Below are 20099 nucleotides of genomic sequence, written 5' to 3'. Positions count from 1 at the left end.
CAAATGCATATATGGACATACTGCTTGTAAAGTGATCCTGGGTACTTGACACTCTTCTGAACTGAGGCTGGTGCAGAGGAATTGCAGTTCAGTTCAGAGCTGAATGAGCTCTATGCTAAAAACCTCTCTTCCACACACACTCCCGGGCCCTCGTCACCCCATCACCAATTCTGCCAAACACACAACTTCCTCTTTTACGCTACAGTCTGGAGACTAAACAGCAGAACTGACATAGCCGTGACGATTTGTCAGACTAATTCTCAACTGATCACAATACAAGAGCACTACAGATGCCACAAGAACTGGTAAAGTATGTAGTTACATTTCGGGACTGGCTTGTCTGTTGTCGTTCTTACTCTAAATATAGATGCAGATATGGAAACAAAAATTTGTTGTACTATTAAGTATTATATTTCATACTATTCTTGTAGTGTTAAAAAGCCACATGCAACACTATGTATCTTCTGAGCTTTAATGTGATGCACTACAGGCCCTGACAGATTTGTGATGGCAGAGACAAAGAACCGCATGGGGCTCTGGCGCAGAACGTGGTTATTCACCTGTAAACGTGCTCCCAAGTCCCAAAGTCCCAGGCATGCTCAAAACTGCCTGTTGCCATAGTGACTGGCATGACGACAGTTCCCAACAGCCTACTCTAAAGTACCAGAATGGTGTATCAGAAAAAGAGAGCACACCAAACCATGAGGCACCTGAACCCCACATGGAAAGAGCTCAAAGCAAGTAGGAGTCTGGAACTTTCTCAGTTGGCCTAAGGGCAGCCGTTATTGTCTCTAAGAGGAAATGCAAACATTTGCCTCAACTCTCACCCCTCCCCCGACTCCCTGGGCTGAAAGCGGCTAATGTATTTCCACACAGGGTAAGTAATTAGCGGTGTAGCAGAACAAGAACAAACGAAGCTGTGTGCAAGCAGGGTAAAGCCTGTCTGTTTGCAGACACAACAGTTCCTTCCTTCGTGTCACACGTCACACTCGTGTGTACAGGCTAGACAGGTGTGCCTGCTGTAACACGCTACGCTAAAAGTATGTGGCATGCTTCCGGAGCCGAGGAGGCGGGCGACAGACGGGCGTTACTGTCTGCGCACGGGATCACTTTTCTAATGTGCCATGACACTGAGACTATGGAGATGGGTGGTTACTCTGACAAACACACAAACTGACCAGACAGGCAGCTCAGGGGGAAAAAATTTTCAGACAGACGGTTAGGTATACTGGAAAAAAGCTATAAAGAGACAGAGATACAGAAAAAAAAAGAGGGAGAGAGAGAGAGACAGAGAGAGAGAGAGAAAGAGAATGAGTGAGAGAGAGAGAGAGAGAGAGAGAGAAAGAGATAAATGCAGATATTCAAATGTAGTTGACCTTTGTTATCTTAGCAACAGAGCGAGAAGGAAAAGGAAAGAAGAGAAATGAGAAAAGGTGAGGGAGAGAGAGAGAGAGAGAGAGAGAGAGAGAGAGAGAGAGAGAGAGAGAGAATGAGCACAACAGACTGATATCCAACCCACCCTTCTCCTACTGCCTGCTGCAAAACCATCTGAATCATCGATAAAAATATCTGGCCAGATAGCTCGGTACCGTCAGGCCATCTGATTCCTCTGCCTCCTTCCACAAAAATAGTATGAGAGGCCGATAGAAAGGAAAGAGGAGAGATAAGGGCAGTTGAAGGTAAGCTGGGAAACTCTACACTGCTCAGAGTGGTGCAGGCACATTTGGGTTCTGGGTGGAAGTCGACCTTAACGCTGACCTGAGACCAGTTAGTACAGCGGCTGTGTTCGGGATCGGGCTGTTCGGGATCAGGTCCTGCGGGACACTCACGTGTGGGTAGTACTCCATCACCAGCAGGTACTCCATGCGCCCGTCCGGAGTCAGCCGTTCGTCGCCCACGATGAAGCGCGCTATGTTGTCGTGCTCCAGCAGGGGGATTCGGTAAATGGCTCGTTCGTTGACGAAGTTCTGCCGGTTTGTGTAGCTGAAGACCTTCACTGCCACCGGACGCTCGTCCAGGGAGCCCTTGTACACTGAACCGTAGCGCCCTCGACCAATCAGCTGTGGGATGAGGACGAGCAAACAGGGAGTCAGGTGCTGCAAACGCTACATTTCCTGTGTGATGCATCAGGAGGCCGTGAGCGGCGGACATCTGCGGGGTCGGCCACTGGAGGGAGCGCACCTCGAGCAGCTTCAGGCTGTCCAAATCCAGAGAGGGCTCGGACACTGCCGCCTCCATCATGTCCATATTGTGCAGGCCCTGCTTGCGGTCTCCTGCAATGCCACACACACACCCACACACACATATTCCACATCTATCTGTCCAGCTGGTCAATACTCCGTCACATTCTCCACACATTTTACAAATCTCAGTGATCCCAGTATCGATACCATCAGTCCCCACCTCAGAGATTATCTAGCTCACCTGTCAGCATGCGGTAGCCGAAGAAGAGCGCCACGAAGAGCACGGCTACTATGGAGACGGACGCCAAGGTGATGAAGATGGCCTCCTGCCAGGAGAGAGTCTGCGGGTCTACTGAGTGGACAGAGAGAGAGAGGCGGAGAAAGGTCAATGTCTGCGTCCATCTACACTCACACGCACACCTACTGAAGCGCTGGAGGAAAGGAGTCGCTCACATTGTTTATAGCAGGTCGTTTACTGGCTGTTTCTTTCTTTTTAGCTTTTAAGGTGCCATCATAAGCCTGTGCATTCTAATTAATGATGATAATTTCTCCACAGCTTAAAGCATTAAAGCATCGGCCACTCTCACTGTTTAGTTTTTCAGGCTTGGCATGAAGGGGGCGCCGATAATCTCAAAGTGTGTCGACAAGAAAACAATGGACAAACATAAGACCCTTCTCTTGCCGCTTACTGGAAATCAGAGTCGTGGAGCAGAGCGGGAGCAGCTGAAGCGACGGGGGCCGAGCGTTTGCTGGGAGTCGTGCGGACACGAGTTGAGGTTCACGGGGCACGTGCGGCCATCCGAGACGCTCGTGTGACTCCAGACCTGAGCTTGCAGAGCAGCCAAACCACACGATGCTCACGCCTAAGCTTCCCAATGCAGACACGATGGGCTTTCAGACACAGCTTCTGCATGCTAGCATGCAGCAGGACACATTCAGGAGGAAAATCCTGGCGCTCCCGCCCCCCCACACGTTTGTCCAAGTGTAGTTGTTTTTTGTGCACTCTCTCTCTCCCTCACACACACACACACACACATTTAAAAAAACAGAACAAAATGAAAACAAACCCCCACATCCCGCGCACAGACGTGCACGTACTGTTTACATGTGCTGGAGCCGGCGGTGTTTGGCCTGGAGGCTTAATGTCTACGTCCCGTGCCTCCTGCTTACGCATTCACTCCACTCTCACTTCCTCCACCCCTCCCTTCATCACTCCATCCATTATGTGCTTCTCCTCCCTGCTTACTTAAACTCACTCAATCAGGCCTTCCTGTCCCCCTCATTGCACTGCCTGTTTCCATCACTGTCCTGGAGTCCTGCTCTCTCTTCTTTTCTCTCTCTCTCTCTCTCTCTCTCTCCCTCTCTCTCTCTCTCCCACAGTGCTGTGATGCAGCGTGAGAGAGGTAGGCCGTGGTCTGGTGCAGAAGGGGTTGCTGGGATAGATTTGCTCCACAGGTTGGTTCTCTTGTGCAGCCCTTTCTAGAGTTCCAGCGTCTCATCTGACGGTTCCTGTCGGTCTTCATTCACTCCATCTTCCCATCAACCATCAGTTTTCATCTTCCTTAGATGCATTTACTGAGATCCTCATCAGATGTCTTTTTTTTTTGTTGTTTCTTCTGCCCTGTTTACTAGTAGGGTATAAAAATTCTGGGTCGACCAACAACTGATCAATACTTCAGTGTCTGCACCTGACAGTGGTGACACTGTAGATTTATTGTACGCCCAGCTCTTCCCTCAGTTTTACCATGCATTTCCTTGTTCTGAACAAGCACCAATTAATGCTTCACATCAGGTCTGAACATCGATCCAATCCTAATATCGAACCGATGCTAACACTTCAGGGATGACCGCTGATTGCAAGCTATCGGCATTCCCCCTACACTGACACACTTTTCTTCATCCCCCCATTCTTACCCTCCTCCTCGTTTTCTGGTTTTCTGTGTATTCTGCTTTCCTCTGCTCCTCTGGCAGTGGCTACAGGGGGACAGCCAGCAGTCACAGTCTCCCTGGGTTACCAGCGCTGTACACTGCTACATCACACTCCCACTCAGCCCGCATAGCAACAGAGGGCGGCAGCCGCTGGGGCCGTCGGTCCCACCCCTTCCACCTCCCGCCAGGAGCAAGTGCTCGGGGGGGCTTTCAGCGCAAACCCCTCACTTATGTGGACCACCATTCCGTAAGCCCGTCAGCATGGCCTGGCCTGTGGTCTGAGGGGAAGCCACAGATAGGCAGATAAGCATCAGCATTTTTCCCCAGAAAAGAACTTGAGCAGTGAGCCAGACGCCCCATCACGCGCGAAAGTGCTGCTTTTTATCACTCGGGTTTTTCATTAAATACAACCATACTCGAGCAGCAGGCAAGGATCTTAGGCGAGGCACGGTGTCTCACCAACACGCTGGGGGCGAGGCAAGGCAGAGAGCTCTGGTCCTTGCACAGACACCAGAATGTCCCCAACAGGCACGAGTCAGCTGGATGCGGAGCCTTTGCTGCCACAGGTATTGAGGTATTGCATTACCTCCATAACTCACAGCGCTGCTCACCTACAGAAGAGCCCAGTCGATGGGAATTTCTTGGCCTACATTCCCCTCCTTTGATGAGGCGGGGGAGGGACAGGGGACTAGTTAACTGCTTGTACTCTCTCAAAAGGCACAAAAACACATCTGCTATTGGAGCTGAACTGTGGCCGATCTTAAGCGTTCTCTCTTCTCTCTTAATGTGGCGTGCATGTAGCTCTCTAACACGTCGTTTAAAACATAATTAGAGAAACACTTTTGAATTCCATCTGCCACTACTCATTTAGCAAAAAATGTTTTCAGTTTCTTCAAGATAATTGTGTGGTTATTAATCAGAAGCTACCTCTCTCTCTCTTTCTCTCTCTCTCTCTCTCTGTGTGTGTGTGTGTGTGTGTGTGTGTGTGTGTGTGTGTGTGTGTGTGTGTGAACATAAAGTCTAAGAGACTAAGCTAATGAATAAATCAGCACTGCAGCACACTCATGTAATAAAGTGATAACATGGCAGGCAGGCAGGCAGAAGCAGCACAACCACCATGATAGTCTTTGACCCAGATAACAGTGCCATCTCACACACTCTCGCGCTCTCACACATGCATACACACGCACACATGCACACACACAATGTTGGTCTACTCAGTGACAGACACAACAGAACATACAAAAGGATCCACTCAAGGTGTGTGTGAGAGTCTGTGTGTGATAGAGCAAGAACAGCAAAGGGGGACTATCAGCAGCTGCACACCATGTGCAGAACAGAGGAGCAGAGCAAACACTTCTCAGAGCACTAGGAAGCCACAGAGGGTGCTGGAGGCGGGGAAGGCAAATAAGTACAATTTATGGCATACAAACCCAAACATTACATACCTCTGATGCCAAGGAGGGCTGGGCAATATATTGTTAGTTCGTTATTATCACAATACTGGCAAACCACAACAAGAATATCGCACAACGCACTCTGCTAAGAGCCTTCTGACCATAGTCAGCCATTCCAATTAAGTGTTCTGTGGGTGTTTTGAGGAATCATGACATTTCACACGATCAGCAGGCCGATGTTTAACCGTGTCACCTCAAAGCTTTACCATTTTGTTTTAACATATGGTAAAACTCATCACAACCTCAATATGTAGAGACATAATAGCCATATAATCTTTGTGGTCCACATCACGCAGTCCTAAAGCCTAGTCACATTTGGCCATGTGCTGTCTGCACCCTCCACTCCGACCGATTCACCCACACACAGATGACAGTTAAGCGAAGCCGCACTCAGTAATGACTCTCACAAACCTAATATTCACCAACAGAGCCAGTACAACAAGCAGCAGCACTTCCTACCACTAACATGGTTTGGCAAACAAGATTGGCCTAATTGCTTTGCAGGAACAACATGCTTGTTTGCCTCACAGCTCAACACACAGATGAGAAATTGGGTTATTACCGGTGTATTAATAACTAATAAGGCCCTTTTATTCGATTATCAGCCCAGAACCGAGGGACTAACCTCCCCATCTATAATACAGAAGCTCAAACCAAGCTGGATAACCTTTATCAAACCTCCTGAGGAACAGGGGGGAGGGGTGCGGGGGCGTGGCTGTGAACACCAGACCGCCCAATTACAGTTCACATGAGGCTTCCTGCACGGGCTGCTGCGCTCGCCAAAGCCCCTCAAGTGACTTGATGAATGGCAGCTGTGGCAAGGCTATCTGGTCTAGTACTGCTGGTGTGGCTGGAGGCCTCCTCCACAGGTCGCTGACACACCCTCTCTTCCTGCCGCTGCGTTTATGACCGTCACTGCTGGTTATGAAGCTCAGGCCCATGAGAGGCAGATCCCTATCAGAGCCTATCAGAAAGCTTCCAGTAACAGATTGTGAAGCTCGAGGAATTTCTTCTTGGATAACACCCTCCCCCCGCCCACACACACAGTTCCAGGAATAACCACATCATGAACGCTTATTTAAAACTTTTTCCTATTCATCCTGATGAATTCAGAATTCCGGTTTGGCTGTCTGGGCCCTAATTGAATTTTATCACTGCGAGACATCACAGTTATAGTGGTGAATGCGAGTGCTTTAGCCTTCAGCCAATGCTACTGTGCTGGCTTGTACACCATCTGCACTTCTGTACAGGCAGAGCTGGTCCCAGAAAAAGCTCCCCTGACATGAAACTCATAAGAAAGTTGAGACCCACATCATGAATCAGATTAAAAGGCTGGCAGCTCATGGAATAACACAGACAGAATCCAAGAAACAAAGTGTAGGGTGAGAGAGGGAGAGAAAGCTTAAGAGAGAGAGATAGAGAAAGAAATACAGGGAGAACTATAAAGACAGAAAAGAGACAGAGATAAAGAAAAAGGATGAGAGCAAAAGCCCATTACAAACATGAAAAACATGGTGAAGACAGCGAGTGAAGATGAGAGACTGAAGTAGAGGAACCTGTGAGGTTGAAGTGTGTGTGTGTGTGTGTAAAGGGCGTTAACATTTCAATTTCGCAGCCCTGTGTTGTCCATACAGTGATGTGACTCGGTAACCGGGTTGATGACAAACGCAGGACACAGAGCAGACTGGCCTATCAGGGTGAGCAGCTCCAAACACCCTGCACCTGAACACACTCAGCCCTCACCCCCCCGGCCCAACCAGAAAGGCCTCCCCTGAATAAATCTGACTGTAGCTGAGCGTCTAGACGTCTACAGGCGGCCAGGCTGGATATGTGAGTTCGGGTTTCACCTAGCATGACGGGTGCCCGTGACTGTGACCCCAAAGCACTTGACCCTGCTGAGCCCTGATGAGTGCTGACACAGCCATGAATCAGAGTCACGCCTGGCCCTATTCTGCCCAGCGCCACGGCAACTGCACCATCAATCACGCAAACCACCACGTTCCAGGCTCAACCTGAGTGTGTGGCGGAGAGAATGAGAGAATAACGAACCCCTACCCAGGAGGCCACCCGCAATACACCTTTTATGAATCCTATTATCCACATTTTACAAAAGGCTGAAAACGAGCATTCGACATGCGAGAACCAGTCGGAGGTGCGGATGGAGGCGGGGTCTCGCAGACTCCACCAGAAGTAAAGGCTGAGGTTTTGGTTGCGAGCTGTTCTCTGCTCGGCACCTGCCTGTCACGCCTCGCCTCTGCCATGTCTGCAGGCTGCCCACGTATCTACCGCGCGGCTGACTTCAAATGGCACCGTTGGTCACACGCGGAATCCCGTGAGCCGTTACCCCACACTAGTCCCTTATAACACACCTTGCAGGAATCCCAGCGTGCTTTAATTACCTCCTCTTCACATGTGAGGAAAGAGGGGGCCTCTATTCAGCCCTAAAGGCTTTAATTGGGAAATCAATGGAGGGAAGGAGGGAGGAGGACCATAAATTAGCAGGCCTCGGCGAAAAATGGCCGTCTATTTATGGCCTCGGGAGAAAGGAGGTGAAAGAGAGAGAGAGAGTGTAGAAGAATGGTGAAGAGAGAGACAAAAAAGAGGAGGTGAGGAACGAAGAGGAGAGAAAGAGGGAGAGAGGACAAGAGGAAAGGGAGAAGAAAGGAGAGAAGAAGCAAAGGCAGCAGAAAAGAAGCAGAGCAGAGGTGAGGTGAGGAGAGAAGGGGGTGAAGCAAGGGACAGATTGGTGAAGACGCGGTGTCAGCGGGGGAGCTCATTTTTCAGCTCCTTCTCTGCAATTAAATCAGCTGCCAAGGTTAATCTATGCCTGATCGATCGGTTCACTGTGGCCTTCACGCCTGCTTTCCCACTCACGCCCACAGCCTTACCGGCACCACATGCTCCCCATCTAATGCAACAAAATGGAACTGGCTGATTCTGTTTCACTAGAGGGGCAGACTATTTTATTTCCTGTGTAGGTCAGAAGACATTATGTGGTACACAACATTACTAACGAGGGATCGGCTAAACAAACACACTTTCCTTCAGTTTCATATTATACACACACACACGCACACACACACACACACACACTGTTATACGGGGTGGTAGCTTTGGGAGAATACAGCCCATTAATCATCAGTACCAACACTGCAGACATAATCTCACCCCTCCACCCAACCCCGTCTGACTCTGTGCACTGATGACCAAACACACAGGAAACGCACTAACCATAGCAACACATAGAATTTGTCCTTTAGCTTTGAGCTCGGACTAGCAGCCCCTCTGGGTTAAACCTAACCTTTAACCTTTAACCTCACGGTCCCCACTGCTGAGATGAACTATGACATGAGAGACTCCAGGAGCAGTAAGGAATGAAGCACACAGCCATAGCCAGGGCCATCCCAGCAGGGGCACACGGGATGGACTGAGTGTTGACGGAAGCCGCGACGGCTGCTTGCAACTGATGTGATGTGCATTTCACGCACGATGTGCTTCTACTGCCGTGATGTATATGAATCACACTGCATGTGGTCATGGTTTCCTGCCACTGTGTGTGTTTTCACTTGGCCAGTGCATCACCCTTGTATCCCTGAGGACAACATCCTTTCAAAATGTTTCCTTTGTGCCTCATAAGTGAGAGAAAAAAAACCAAAACAACTTTCTAAACAGGTCGTGGAGCAGCGTGCTCCACGGCTGCCCTCCTAGCCGGGCTTTAGGGAGTTTTACTTAACCCCCAACCCTGTTCTAGGGGGAGCTTGTGCTGAGGCTGCTGCGTGCACGTGTAGTGGTGAGCACTGCCGTTTTGGCCGAGCCGTTCGGGGGCAGGAGGACGGCGGCGACGACAACGACGTGCCCAGAACAAACAATCGAGCGGCAGAGCTGCTCTCAGCCTCAAAGTGTGTGGAGCGGCAGAGTACGCAGAGCATAGCCAAGCCCAGCTTCCATAAATACACTCCACCCACTACCATCACGCACACATGTAGAAACTCTATGAATCCAGCAAATAAAAGAATTAAACAATAACAATAAAAAAGGCACACCTCTAATCTCTCTGCTCCCCTACCCCACATATCACCTTTGATCTCTGGGTCATAAAAAGCTCTGCAGCACCATGGAGCTTACAAGGCCAGCTTGTGCTTGGAGAGCTCATCAGGTATTGTGGCCTTACACTGGGGAGACAGACCACCACTCTGATTAATCTGTTGTCCCCTATCCCAGTTCACCCTCCTCACGGTCCTAAGCGTAGGCACTGGGCCAAAATAGAGACTACAATTCCCCTGTGACACACACACACGCGCACACACACACACACACACACACACACACACACACACACACACACACAGAGACACATACACACCTCATCAAAATTAATCTTAGTGTTGTGTACTTGATTGCTTCCCCAGAAAGACTTGAAAGATTTATTTTACTATATTTTCATTAGGCATGTGTCACGCTTGTTTCACTTCAGTAAATGGCTTTTTTTTTCATTATTAATCCATAAATCAACACTCGGATCAACACCTTTCACCAGCCAAACAGATGGGGGTGGGGGGGGTTGTGGTTAGGGGGTGTGAAGAAAAGCAAAAGGATCAAAAGATTTCAACTGCTGGGTGAACCAAAGCAGGCTGTGAACGAATAACTCACAACGACAGAATCTGACAGCCATTGATTTTTTTTTTTTATTTCTTCCATTTTTCACTGCATTGTTCGGCTGCGTTTGTGCTGTGACTCAATCCTATTCCTACTCCAGGGCCACTTCTATAGAGGCACTCTGAAAGCCAAAAGGACAAAAAGAGAAAAGAGAGAAAGAGAGAGAGAGAGATGATAAATATGATGGCCGTTGGAAGGAGCGCAGCGAGCAATGGCAGATGAGGGTCATGGCCTGGGGCAAGGCTTGCTCACAGCTCCAGGCAGGAGAATGAGTGAGAGCTGGATGGGTGGAGCTGCACGGTACCGCAACGCATTGAACAGTTCTCTCTACACACAGGCCTCTCAGCCTGGACTGTGGAGCTGAAGTACACCCCAGGCACCACTTGGTATGGGGCAGGGCTTTTCCTGCTGGACTTCCCATTGCAAAACCATGGGCATTAATACAGAATTGCTCCCCTCCTTTACAGCTATAGCAGTCTCCACTCTTCTGGGAAGGCTTTCCACAAGATTTTGGGTGATTCTGCAAGAAGGCTTGGCTCAAAAATGGACCTTCCGATTCATAACAAAAGTGTTCAGTGGGGTTAAGGTCAGAGCTCTGCATGCAGCACTGTAGGTCGTCCACACCAATCTCAACAAACTCTGCCTTTATGGACTTCACCTGGTGCACAGGTAACCAGCCATGTTGGAACCTGAAAGAGCCTTCCCCAAACTGTGGCTATAAAGTCAGACAAACACAAATGTCCGGAATATCTTTGTATGCTGTAATATTACCTTTCACTTGAACTGTGGGGCCCATACCCTGAAAAACAGACTCATCTCTCCTCCACCAAACTTTACTGTTGGCACCGTGCATTCAAATAGGTAGGGCTGTCCTGGCAGGCTCTCATCCATCAGACTGCCAGATAGTGAAGCATGAGTCATCACCCCAGGGAACACAATTCCACAGCACCGGTCTCCAGTGGCGACATGCTTCACACTATTCCAGCTGACACTTGGCACTGCAAATAGTGATCCTGCTTGCTTCACTTCACGAAGCTCCTGATGCACCGTTCTTGCGCTGATGTTGCTTCCAGAGGCAGTTTGGTACTATGTAGTGCATGATGCAACCCCGCCTCGTGTCTGAGCTGGCGCTGCACTTGGATGTTTCCATATCTTAATAATGACTTGTGGCAAAGGTGGCATCCTATGACAAAGCCAAGTTTAAAATCACTCAGCTCTTGAGTACGACCCATTCTGATGCCAGTGCTTGTCTATGGTGCCTGCATACACAGATATGTAAAAACCTCTTTCTGGAGAGCTTACATCCTTAAGAGTTAAGTTCAGACTTACACTTACATTCTTAGCTCTATGATGCAGGGTTCTTGATGCAAAGAACATGCATGCTGGATTGGTGAGCACTGTCTGGGGGATACCGCTGAGGACGGGTAAAACAGCTCAGTTCTGCACTGTCTGACATACCGATTCTGAGTGAGGAGCTTCCGGGAGCACCCAGCTCTGCTAAAGGTTTAATGACTGTAGAATTGGGTGCCTCCAAAAGTCGAGGCTGTAGCGACGATTGGCCAGTTTAGTAAGATCTTCCTCAGTAATAAGTATTATACAAACCAAGATGTTAAATAAGGCAAATTAGCATTGAAAAGCCCTCCATCCAGCCACCTACCTAAACACACATGCACACACGCATATGCACACACACTAGGCAGGTATGTGTGAAGAAAATGGGGACTTGCTATAGAGTTGCTGACTTGTTTCATTAAAATATGAATAGCTGGTTATAAACTCTACATATAATACAATTAATAACCTGCTATTTTTATGCAGTGTTACAATTTGGCAATATACATTTACATTACATTAAGAAAGGTATATATGATTTTAGTGTAAATTCACAGTAAGTTATTTTTAAGCAGAATCTCTGCCAACATTGTACACGCGCAACATTGTACATGGGGACTGTGGGTGACGACTGACGGCTAGGAAGGACACGCCGTTTGTGCCCTCAAAAATCCTAGAAGAAAGTAGGCTACATTTCCAGGCCATGTTCAACAGAACTTTGCAAATGGAACAGCATTTGCTGAGATGGTGGGGAGCAGCGCTGGACTCTGGCCAGCAGTGTTTGCGCTCTATTAAGGGTGCATGGAGGCCAGAGATGATAAAAACGTGCTGGCAATGCAGTGCCTGGGTGACCTTAAAGGGAAACTTGTAAACCCTGAAAAATCCCACAGTAGACCAATACAGTCACTTAATTCAGACAGATTTTTGACACATCTAGATTGTATCCAGATTGATTTTTGATAGTCTGGAGAGAGAGAAAAAAAAAAAAAACATCCCACATGAAATCCAATTTTTGCAAATTGGCTCCAAACCACATTTGGAGGTGGCTGCAAATCTGATTCTAATTGGATTTTTACAGATGTGTCTCAGTATGGACTTCAGACATGTAAATTGGACTTCAAAGTGTCTTCTGAGTCACTCGCAATGCAAAAATGACGACAAATGTCAAATCCAGTGTGACAGAAGTGCTGGGATTCAAGAAAAGTGCCAAGATTAATGCCAAAGAATTTGTAAGCACTACGGAAGACAACAACAGATGCAGAAATAACTTGTCTGCTTGCACTTTGTGGGGAGGCATCTGTGTTTGAAACGCCAGCACAGCTACGTAGTTACTGACGCCTACGTTGTTACCACAGCAACCCATACAGCTAGGTCGGTGTTGTCTGGACACACAAATCCCATCTTATCACTAGCAAATAACAGTGCGGACAGCCTTCTGAAAAGATCTGATTTGAGAAGCAAATTCGATTTAGCAGCAGTCTAAACATAGCTTGAGACATGTTCAGTGCTGGAATTTGAACAAGCCACGGTGAAACACACCTCTCCTTTCTTTCGATAAAAAAAAACAAGGGTGAGCCTCTAGTGCGCAAATGACAAAAGCAAAGTTGCCTTCTGCACAATGGGCAAACAGAAGCTGAAATTACCTATGAAGCGTCACTTCAAGCTGCACTAAAGTCGACACTGCTATTAATGTTATCAGGACATACATGGAACAGCTAACTGGAGCAGTCTCCTTCAGTGCATGATCACGAGAAGGAACAAGTCAAGGGGGTCCAGACAATCATTTTCATCAGGCTCTCTTCAAATCCCCAGCTCTCTCCCCCAACGACGGGAAAAAAACATCAGTTCCATTAGTGGGGCAAACCCAGACCTCTCATGCAGTTAGTCCTGCTACACCTACTTTCATCTGTAATAATACTAACAATGGGAGCATCCACAAAAACAGGACTGGAACCGACATGCATATTCCAGAGAAACAGGGCATTTCAGACATAGGTTCTTCTTCAGCCGTGTAAGCAGAGTGCCTCTGTATTTCTGTGGGAGATGTATACTGTTATTATTTGTATTACTCTGGAGACAAGAGAAAGCTTGTTGAACACGTCCGGACCATCAGAATGAAAGATGTAATTTCCAGTGCCAAGGCATTTTAATGCTAATGGCCAACGAATTAATGACATGCATTTGTTTGCAGTGCCAGTTGTTGCTATAGCAGCAATAAAGTTAGGAAATACAAAGAAAAAACCCAGATCTGTAGGAAAAATGAATGCTATAATTTAAATATCTATTTTTTTCTGATATAACCTGATTTGACCTCCTAGATACACTGTCTCCTAGATACCTGTCTGGGCAGCATGTTTTATAAGAGAGTTTTAATTTAAAATTAGTCAGTCCTTCATCTGGCGAGGGGTCTAAATGATCAGTATACTTATAAACACCTCCGGTAATTAGAAAGGCATTTGAATCTTAAAAAAACAGCAGTGTGCTTTCAGAGAGGAAAAGGAATCACTGGTGAATAGTGACACAGAGAGTCAGAGGACAGCACGCTTACAAGAGCCCATCCAATGTATATGGGAGCCAGTCAGAGATCGATGCATAGCGTGATTTCACAGTCAGAAATATGAAGAATCACAAACTGGGGCAGGTTAGCGATTAGAGACCGATCGGGAGAGAACTGGCGAGACAGAATTTGCGGCCAGGCCCAACCCGACCAGTGGCTTGCGTGGAAGCTAGGGTGGCCATAGGAGCTGCGAGCAGGGACTCACGGATGGTGGCACTGGTGGGACTGGGCACCCAGTTCTCTGTGAAGTTGACGTTGCACATGTTGGTGCTGCAGCAACAGAAGCGGTAGGTGCCATTCTGGATGTGTGACTGAGCGGTGGTCTCGCAACGGTCATCAGGGCACTCCTGCTGGTCACTAGTGTAAGTCCAGCAGCCTGTGGTCAAAATGTTGAAGGATGGTTAGTGACCCTGTGTGTTTGTGTGTTTGCACACATGACTATAATACAAGGGTTATCAGCAAATAAGACTGTCTGGCAGTAAGTGAATGCTTTTGTGCATGCCTGTGTGCATGTACACATGTGCATGAAGTTATGTACGTCGTTATGTCTTTCAAGGGTGATCACTGTCAGTTCTTTAATAAAAAATCAGACTGGACTGTCTGCATATGTGTGTGTGTATATATATATATGTATATATGTATGTAAGCACACATGAATAACATACAAAGATGATCATTGTCACATCTTGAATAAAATCAGTCTGTGCATGTGCATGTCTATGTATGTATGTATGTATGTATGTATGCACAGAGGCCTACAACACAAGGGTGATCATTGTCACGTCATGAATAAAATCAGACTGTCTGGACATGCATGTGAGTCTATGAATGTATGTATGTATGTATGCACAGAAACTCATAATACAAGGGTAATTTTTGTCGGTTCTTGAATGAAAGCAGACTTGACTGTGTGTGCATGTGCGCATGTAGTGTGTGTGTGTGTAACCTTGTTTGACGAGGCGAATGTCCCCGTCGTGGGTTTTCTCCCAGAGGCCATAGCAGCGGCTGCTCTTACTGCATAGGATGGTGTTGTTCTCCCGTGTCACCCGCCGATCACCTGCCACGCTATGATCGTCCGTCTGCTGGTCCTGGTCAGTGAACGCACACTCTATCTCCTCACCCTGAGCAGCTAAAGAGCAGGAGAGGAACACAGAGGAAAAATATGCTAAGGCAAAAAACATCCTGAGGCAGAAAAAAATCTGATAACAAGCTTCATAAATACCAAACTGCTCAAAATAATTGAATACAGCCCATTTTTCCTGTAATGAGAGGCTGGTTAGGCGCAGCTAAGCAACAGCAGTTCATTATGTCAAGGATAATCCCAGTAAAACAGCAGAGCGGTGGAAGCCAGTCCAGATCAACAGTATTAAATCTTAATTAATCAGATGCAAAAATTGGGGCTCAGCTTGTAGGTGGTCTGAACGCTCTCACTGGGAGCCAAACAAGAGAACACCTGGGTCCTGCTCTGCACCTGCTAGTCCCCAATACACACACACACACACACACACACACACACACACACACACACACACACACACACACACACATTCTCTCTCTCACCCGCACCAAATGCACTATTGCCACAAAACCCTTGTACAATGCTTCCTGCACCACGGAGTAGGGAGGGGGCAGTTGAAAGGCAATTGCACTCCTTCCTTAAGTCATGTGTGTCGCGCACAACATCACTGCACGGACGTGCAGGCCTGCACAACTCCTATCCCTCATGGTTACAGCTCATCACCGCATGGAACCTTCTACAGCCTCATTCTGTTAGCGGAGGAATAAAGCGGGGCTTCTGGACACATCCACATAATTTAAAAGCCAGCGAGACGTGCTGAGCGATGTAGATGCAGTGAAAAGGTCCTGTCCTCATTTCCATAAGCAGAGGCAGGCAGCAGCAGGACGCCTGTCTCTGCTGATAGCCATCTCTGCTGCAGGTGGACTACACAAACCCCGACTGTACCCAGCAAATTAATCCTATCTCTCCCTCTCTTGCTCCCTCGCTCCCTCCCTGTCATGCAAATACCCAGATCAGGTCTTTGCGTTACAGAGGGAAAATCAGCCTGGCAGTCGTTTGTCAACCCAGGAGCAGTCATGGAGCTGTGCTATTGTATCACCAACATTCAGCAGTAGAGGTGTGTATGTGTGTGGGTGTGTGTGTATGTTGGTGGGGTGTGGGGACACCATCTGAAGGAGAGACAAGAGGAGACTCGATGCTGAGGAGTGAGAGGGTACGAGAGAGAGAGTGAGAGCGTGTGCGTGAGAGAGAGAGAGAGAGAGAGAGAGAGAGAGAGAGCGCGCGAGAGCTGCTGCATGGCCTCGAGGGAAGGCTTTGTCATTCCCCTCGACAGGAGAGATGCCTGAAACGGCTGCACCAGCTCCTCCTTAGCAGTCAGACTACATCTGCAACAACCCCTTCACACACACCCTGACCCCCCCAAAGTCTCACATGTTCTTTCACACTTGCACAGAAACACACACAGTTATGAGCAAATGAATGTGCCTTTTTGCACGGTGATGGCAGACCGATTCCACAGGGCTCCTCATTACACACACTAAGGAGAAGACGGAGTTGGCTTTGCTGCTGCTTTACTTGCGACTGGTGGGTTTTCGGAACACCTGTTAAATCAACAAGTAGCCTTAAAATAAATAAATAAATAAATTGTGTGTATATATATATATATAAAAAAAAAACAAACATTAAATTTTTTCCTGTAACTTTTTGAATATATTCATGACATTATTCTTGTGGACATCACACAGTATGTATTTACTAATTTGTGTTACTTTTAGTGTTATAGCTTGTAAAGCTTGTCTTACTTTTCCATTAAGCACGTTCTGTTGTCAAGACTTCAGCAACTATCCCTAACCACCCCCCAGGCCCCCAAAAAATCTAAAAAATGTGCTTCGGCTAATCCTTGCGTGTGCGTGCGTGCGCGCGTGTGAGTGTTGCCGGGAGCCGTGGGCCGTGGCTTTGTTATGGAAGCAGGGAGGGAGGCCATTAGGCGCGACAGTTTCCTGTAATTTGGGTGAAAAGGCGTCTGCCTGTTCCAGAGCTGCAGGGTGGGGCGAGGCAAGGCGCGGCAGTTGAAGCGCACACACACCGCTGCCCAGGACGACGATACGAGGCGGCCCGGAACATGGCAAACAGCGCAAGGCCGTCCCAACTGCAGGAAAGCAGGCTCCAAGCATCCGAGAGAGAGAGAGAGAGAGAGAGAGAGAGAGAGAGAGAGAGAGAGTGGGAGAGAGAGAGAGCAAGAGACAGGGAGGAGGGGGGAGGAAGAAAGACAGAGAGAGAACTCCACATGCAAAACACATAAGCTACCTAAAGCTCTGCTTGAACAGTTGTTTCTATAAATCAGTCCCACAAACCACATTTGGCCTCTGCAAAATGCAATTCTGAGAATTTGCTATTCCTAGTTCCAAAAGAGTAAACAGTAAGTAATATTTCAATAACGTCAAACACACACAAAAAGAGGCAAATAGCCCATTCCCACCTCTCCATGCTCCCACGCCAACAGACTGAGGCAGAAGGGAAGCTAATGAGCTGAGGCCTGGTGTGGTGGTGGGGGGAGGGGGGCTCACTTCGTTCGGGGGTGGTGGAGTTCGGCTGTACCAGCCCAGCGCTGCCCCGCTACTGTTTACGTTCCTGCTCAAGGCTGTGGCCCAGCCCCCGCTCAGAGGCACGGCAGCCTTTACAGAGATAACGCTCAACTCTACCTTACTGAGGAGCTACAGGCCAGCCCCTCCTCTGCCTCCTGCACCCTCTCCTCCACCTCCCCCAAACACCACGTGTGAGGCTGCCCACACCGTGCGTACACGCTCGGCCACAGAAAGCGGTGAGTCATTTTCAATAGCTTTTGAAGAAAAAGGGAGGGAAAACACACACACACACACACACACACACACACACACACACACATCTGTGCTTTTTTGCAAAGAATGAAAGGAAATAAAAGAGCGCTTTAACCTAAGCCGGGTACAAATCGTGATTAATTTATTGTGCGTCTGCCCGGGCCAGAAGCTGAGGCAGGGCCTGCCAAAGGGCCCGAGGGCCCATGGCTCGTCACTTTAGGAGGGCTGGTCTTGGGTACTGGCGCGGTCCCCAACTCTCCGGGCCGCAGGGCTGCCAGGCTGGCTCTCAGATGGCCGAAGCCAGGAGGGAGCACCGTTACGTGGGGACAGGGCTGCGAGACCTCTGGCCCCCGCCCCCCATCCTCCAGGCCTGGAGCAAGGGGGTAGGAGTGGGGGGGAACGTCGCCCCGCTCCTCGGCCATCTGCTACAGCAGCGGCACCAGAGACCATCCCAGCAGTCAGGCGCAGTGCTGGGTGAAGCCAACTGCTGGTTTGGAAACGGTTCTGCGTGCAATGGTTAAAGCTTAGGACTCACACGGGAGAAGCTGGGGCAGGTGCCCTTTCACCTCACTCAGCTCGGCTTTGATTCCGCCAATTCAGCCAATGCGCTGACACGCGGCTCAAAGCCTCGTTAACAGTTGCCGACACGTTTTTAAGCAGATTTTCTAGGCAATTAAATCAACTCTCGAATTGAATTTGCCTCCTGAACTGACCCTGAACAGATGGAACTGACTCCGCCTGGTCCATAGATAATAGAGAAAAAGGTCCCAGGCTCGTGCAGGAGGCGCTTTTGGAAGCCATCCTCTCAGTGCACTCTGGCCTAACTGCAGTGGTCATGGGGGTTGTTTAGCGGCAGTGCGCACGGCTTATCCCACAGAGACCTGGAGCTGCCACTTCGCACAGATCCCGTCTACACTGGGAGCCAACAGGCAGCTCAGGTCACTGGCAACAGCCAGTTCTCCCACAAGCAAACGCTGATGAAGGGCAATGGAGCTGAAATTGCACGTCTTCGTTCAAAGCCGCCACTTCCCTCTGCGCTTCATGTTTGCTGCGTTCATACAGCATAGCCTACACATGTCCCCTTATTCAAGTCTATGGGAAAGCGTGTAAAATAATGCAAATGTACAGCCTTTGGCAGATATTCCTATCCAGCACAACTTACATATTTATCAGCATGACAGTAGTGTGTGTTCCCCTGGGAATCCAACCCATGACCTTAGTGTTACTAGTACCATACTCTACCTGTGAGAGAAGAAGACAGGAATTATATGGAATTAATCTTTTGTCCTTTTTATGTCTTAGACTCTATGGTTTTCCTGGGGGAAAGCCATTTCTGGGGGGGAAATTAATTAATTAATTAAATCGTGCTTAATTAACACTAGTCCAAGCACATCTATCAACCTTTCAAACTTTTCATATAGAAGAGACCAGTGTATTTATCATACTTCATTAAGGGCCTGGGAAGATGTGTACGTCAGACTAAAATGGGCTTGGGTATTGCTGCTTAGGTGAACCAGAAAAACAGAAATCAACCCCAAATATTGGTCTGCTCATATTTGTTAAGCCATTGAACCCAACTCTGCAAGGCCAGCATGAGCTTCCACAGGCATTCGTGTAGCATTTATATCCCGGGCAGAGGGGAGGCCGTCTGTGTGGCAGCAGGAGTTGAGCATCTGGGCCCACGCATGCCTGCCTCCCAGGACGCAGCAGGAGGGTGCTGGCCACTGCACTCTGGGTTCTGTAGGTCCCACAAGGTCTGCTGTGCTGGCTACTGTGTGTGTGTGTGTTTGTGTGAGCGTTCATTCTTCCCCAGAAAGTTGCCTTCCCAGAACGAACCTTAACCCCTTTGCTCAGGTGAAGGCCAAAACTGAACAACAGTTCACAGAGATTTTCCGTCACTGGGCAGCCTGCGTAACACAGATAAACCTCCAGGTTAGGCTGCCGTTTGAAGAGCCAGGCTCACTGAAGAACATGGGGATGTTTATGAAGGGCTTCCTGACTCACTCATTAATCATCCTGAAATGTCACAGAATCCTACAAGCCCATTTGCCAAATGAGTGGCAAGAGAGAGAGAGAGAAGAGAGAAGGCCAAATCAAACCCAGCTTGGCAACGTATCTTATGTAAAAGAC

General features: G+C 48.4%; 1 protein-coding gene across 2 annotated transcripts in view; it reads right to left on the bottom strand.

The window, feature by feature from the left end:
- The window catches only part of bmpr2b (bone morphogenetic protein receptor, type II b (serine/threonine kinase)), a 49320-nt gene that overhangs the window by 11316 nt on the left and 17905 nt on the right, over positions 1-20099 (bottom strand). Inside the window, exons 2-6 of one of the 2 annotated variants that reach the window (XM_035519829.1) lie at positions 15061-15243; positions 14320-14490; positions 2425-2532; positions 2182-2273; positions 1830-2060 (exon numbers count right to left, since the gene is read on the bottom strand). In XM_035519829.1, coding sequence (XP_035375722.1) covers positions 1830-2060; positions 2182-2273; positions 2425-2532; positions 14320-14490; positions 15061-15243 — 785 coding nt within the window. Of the gene's footprint in view, positions 1-1829; positions 2061-2181; positions 2274-2424; positions 2536-14319; positions 14491-15060; positions 15244-20099 lie in introns of both variants that reach the window. The other variant, XM_035519824.1, reaches the window with a different exon arrangement.

The sequence above is a fragment of the Electrophorus electricus genome, chromosome 2 (genome assembly GCF_013358815.1).
Source record: "Electrophorus electricus isolate fEleEle1 chromosome 2, fEleEle1.pri, whole genome shotgun sequence".
In the NCBI taxonomy this organism is placed as follows: Eukaryota; Metazoa; Chordata; class Actinopteri; order Gymnotiformes; family Gymnotidae; genus Electrophorus; species Electrophorus electricus.
The sequence above is the reverse complement of the archived record's forward strand: the minus strand, read 5'-3'. Positions and strand labels throughout refer to the sequence as shown.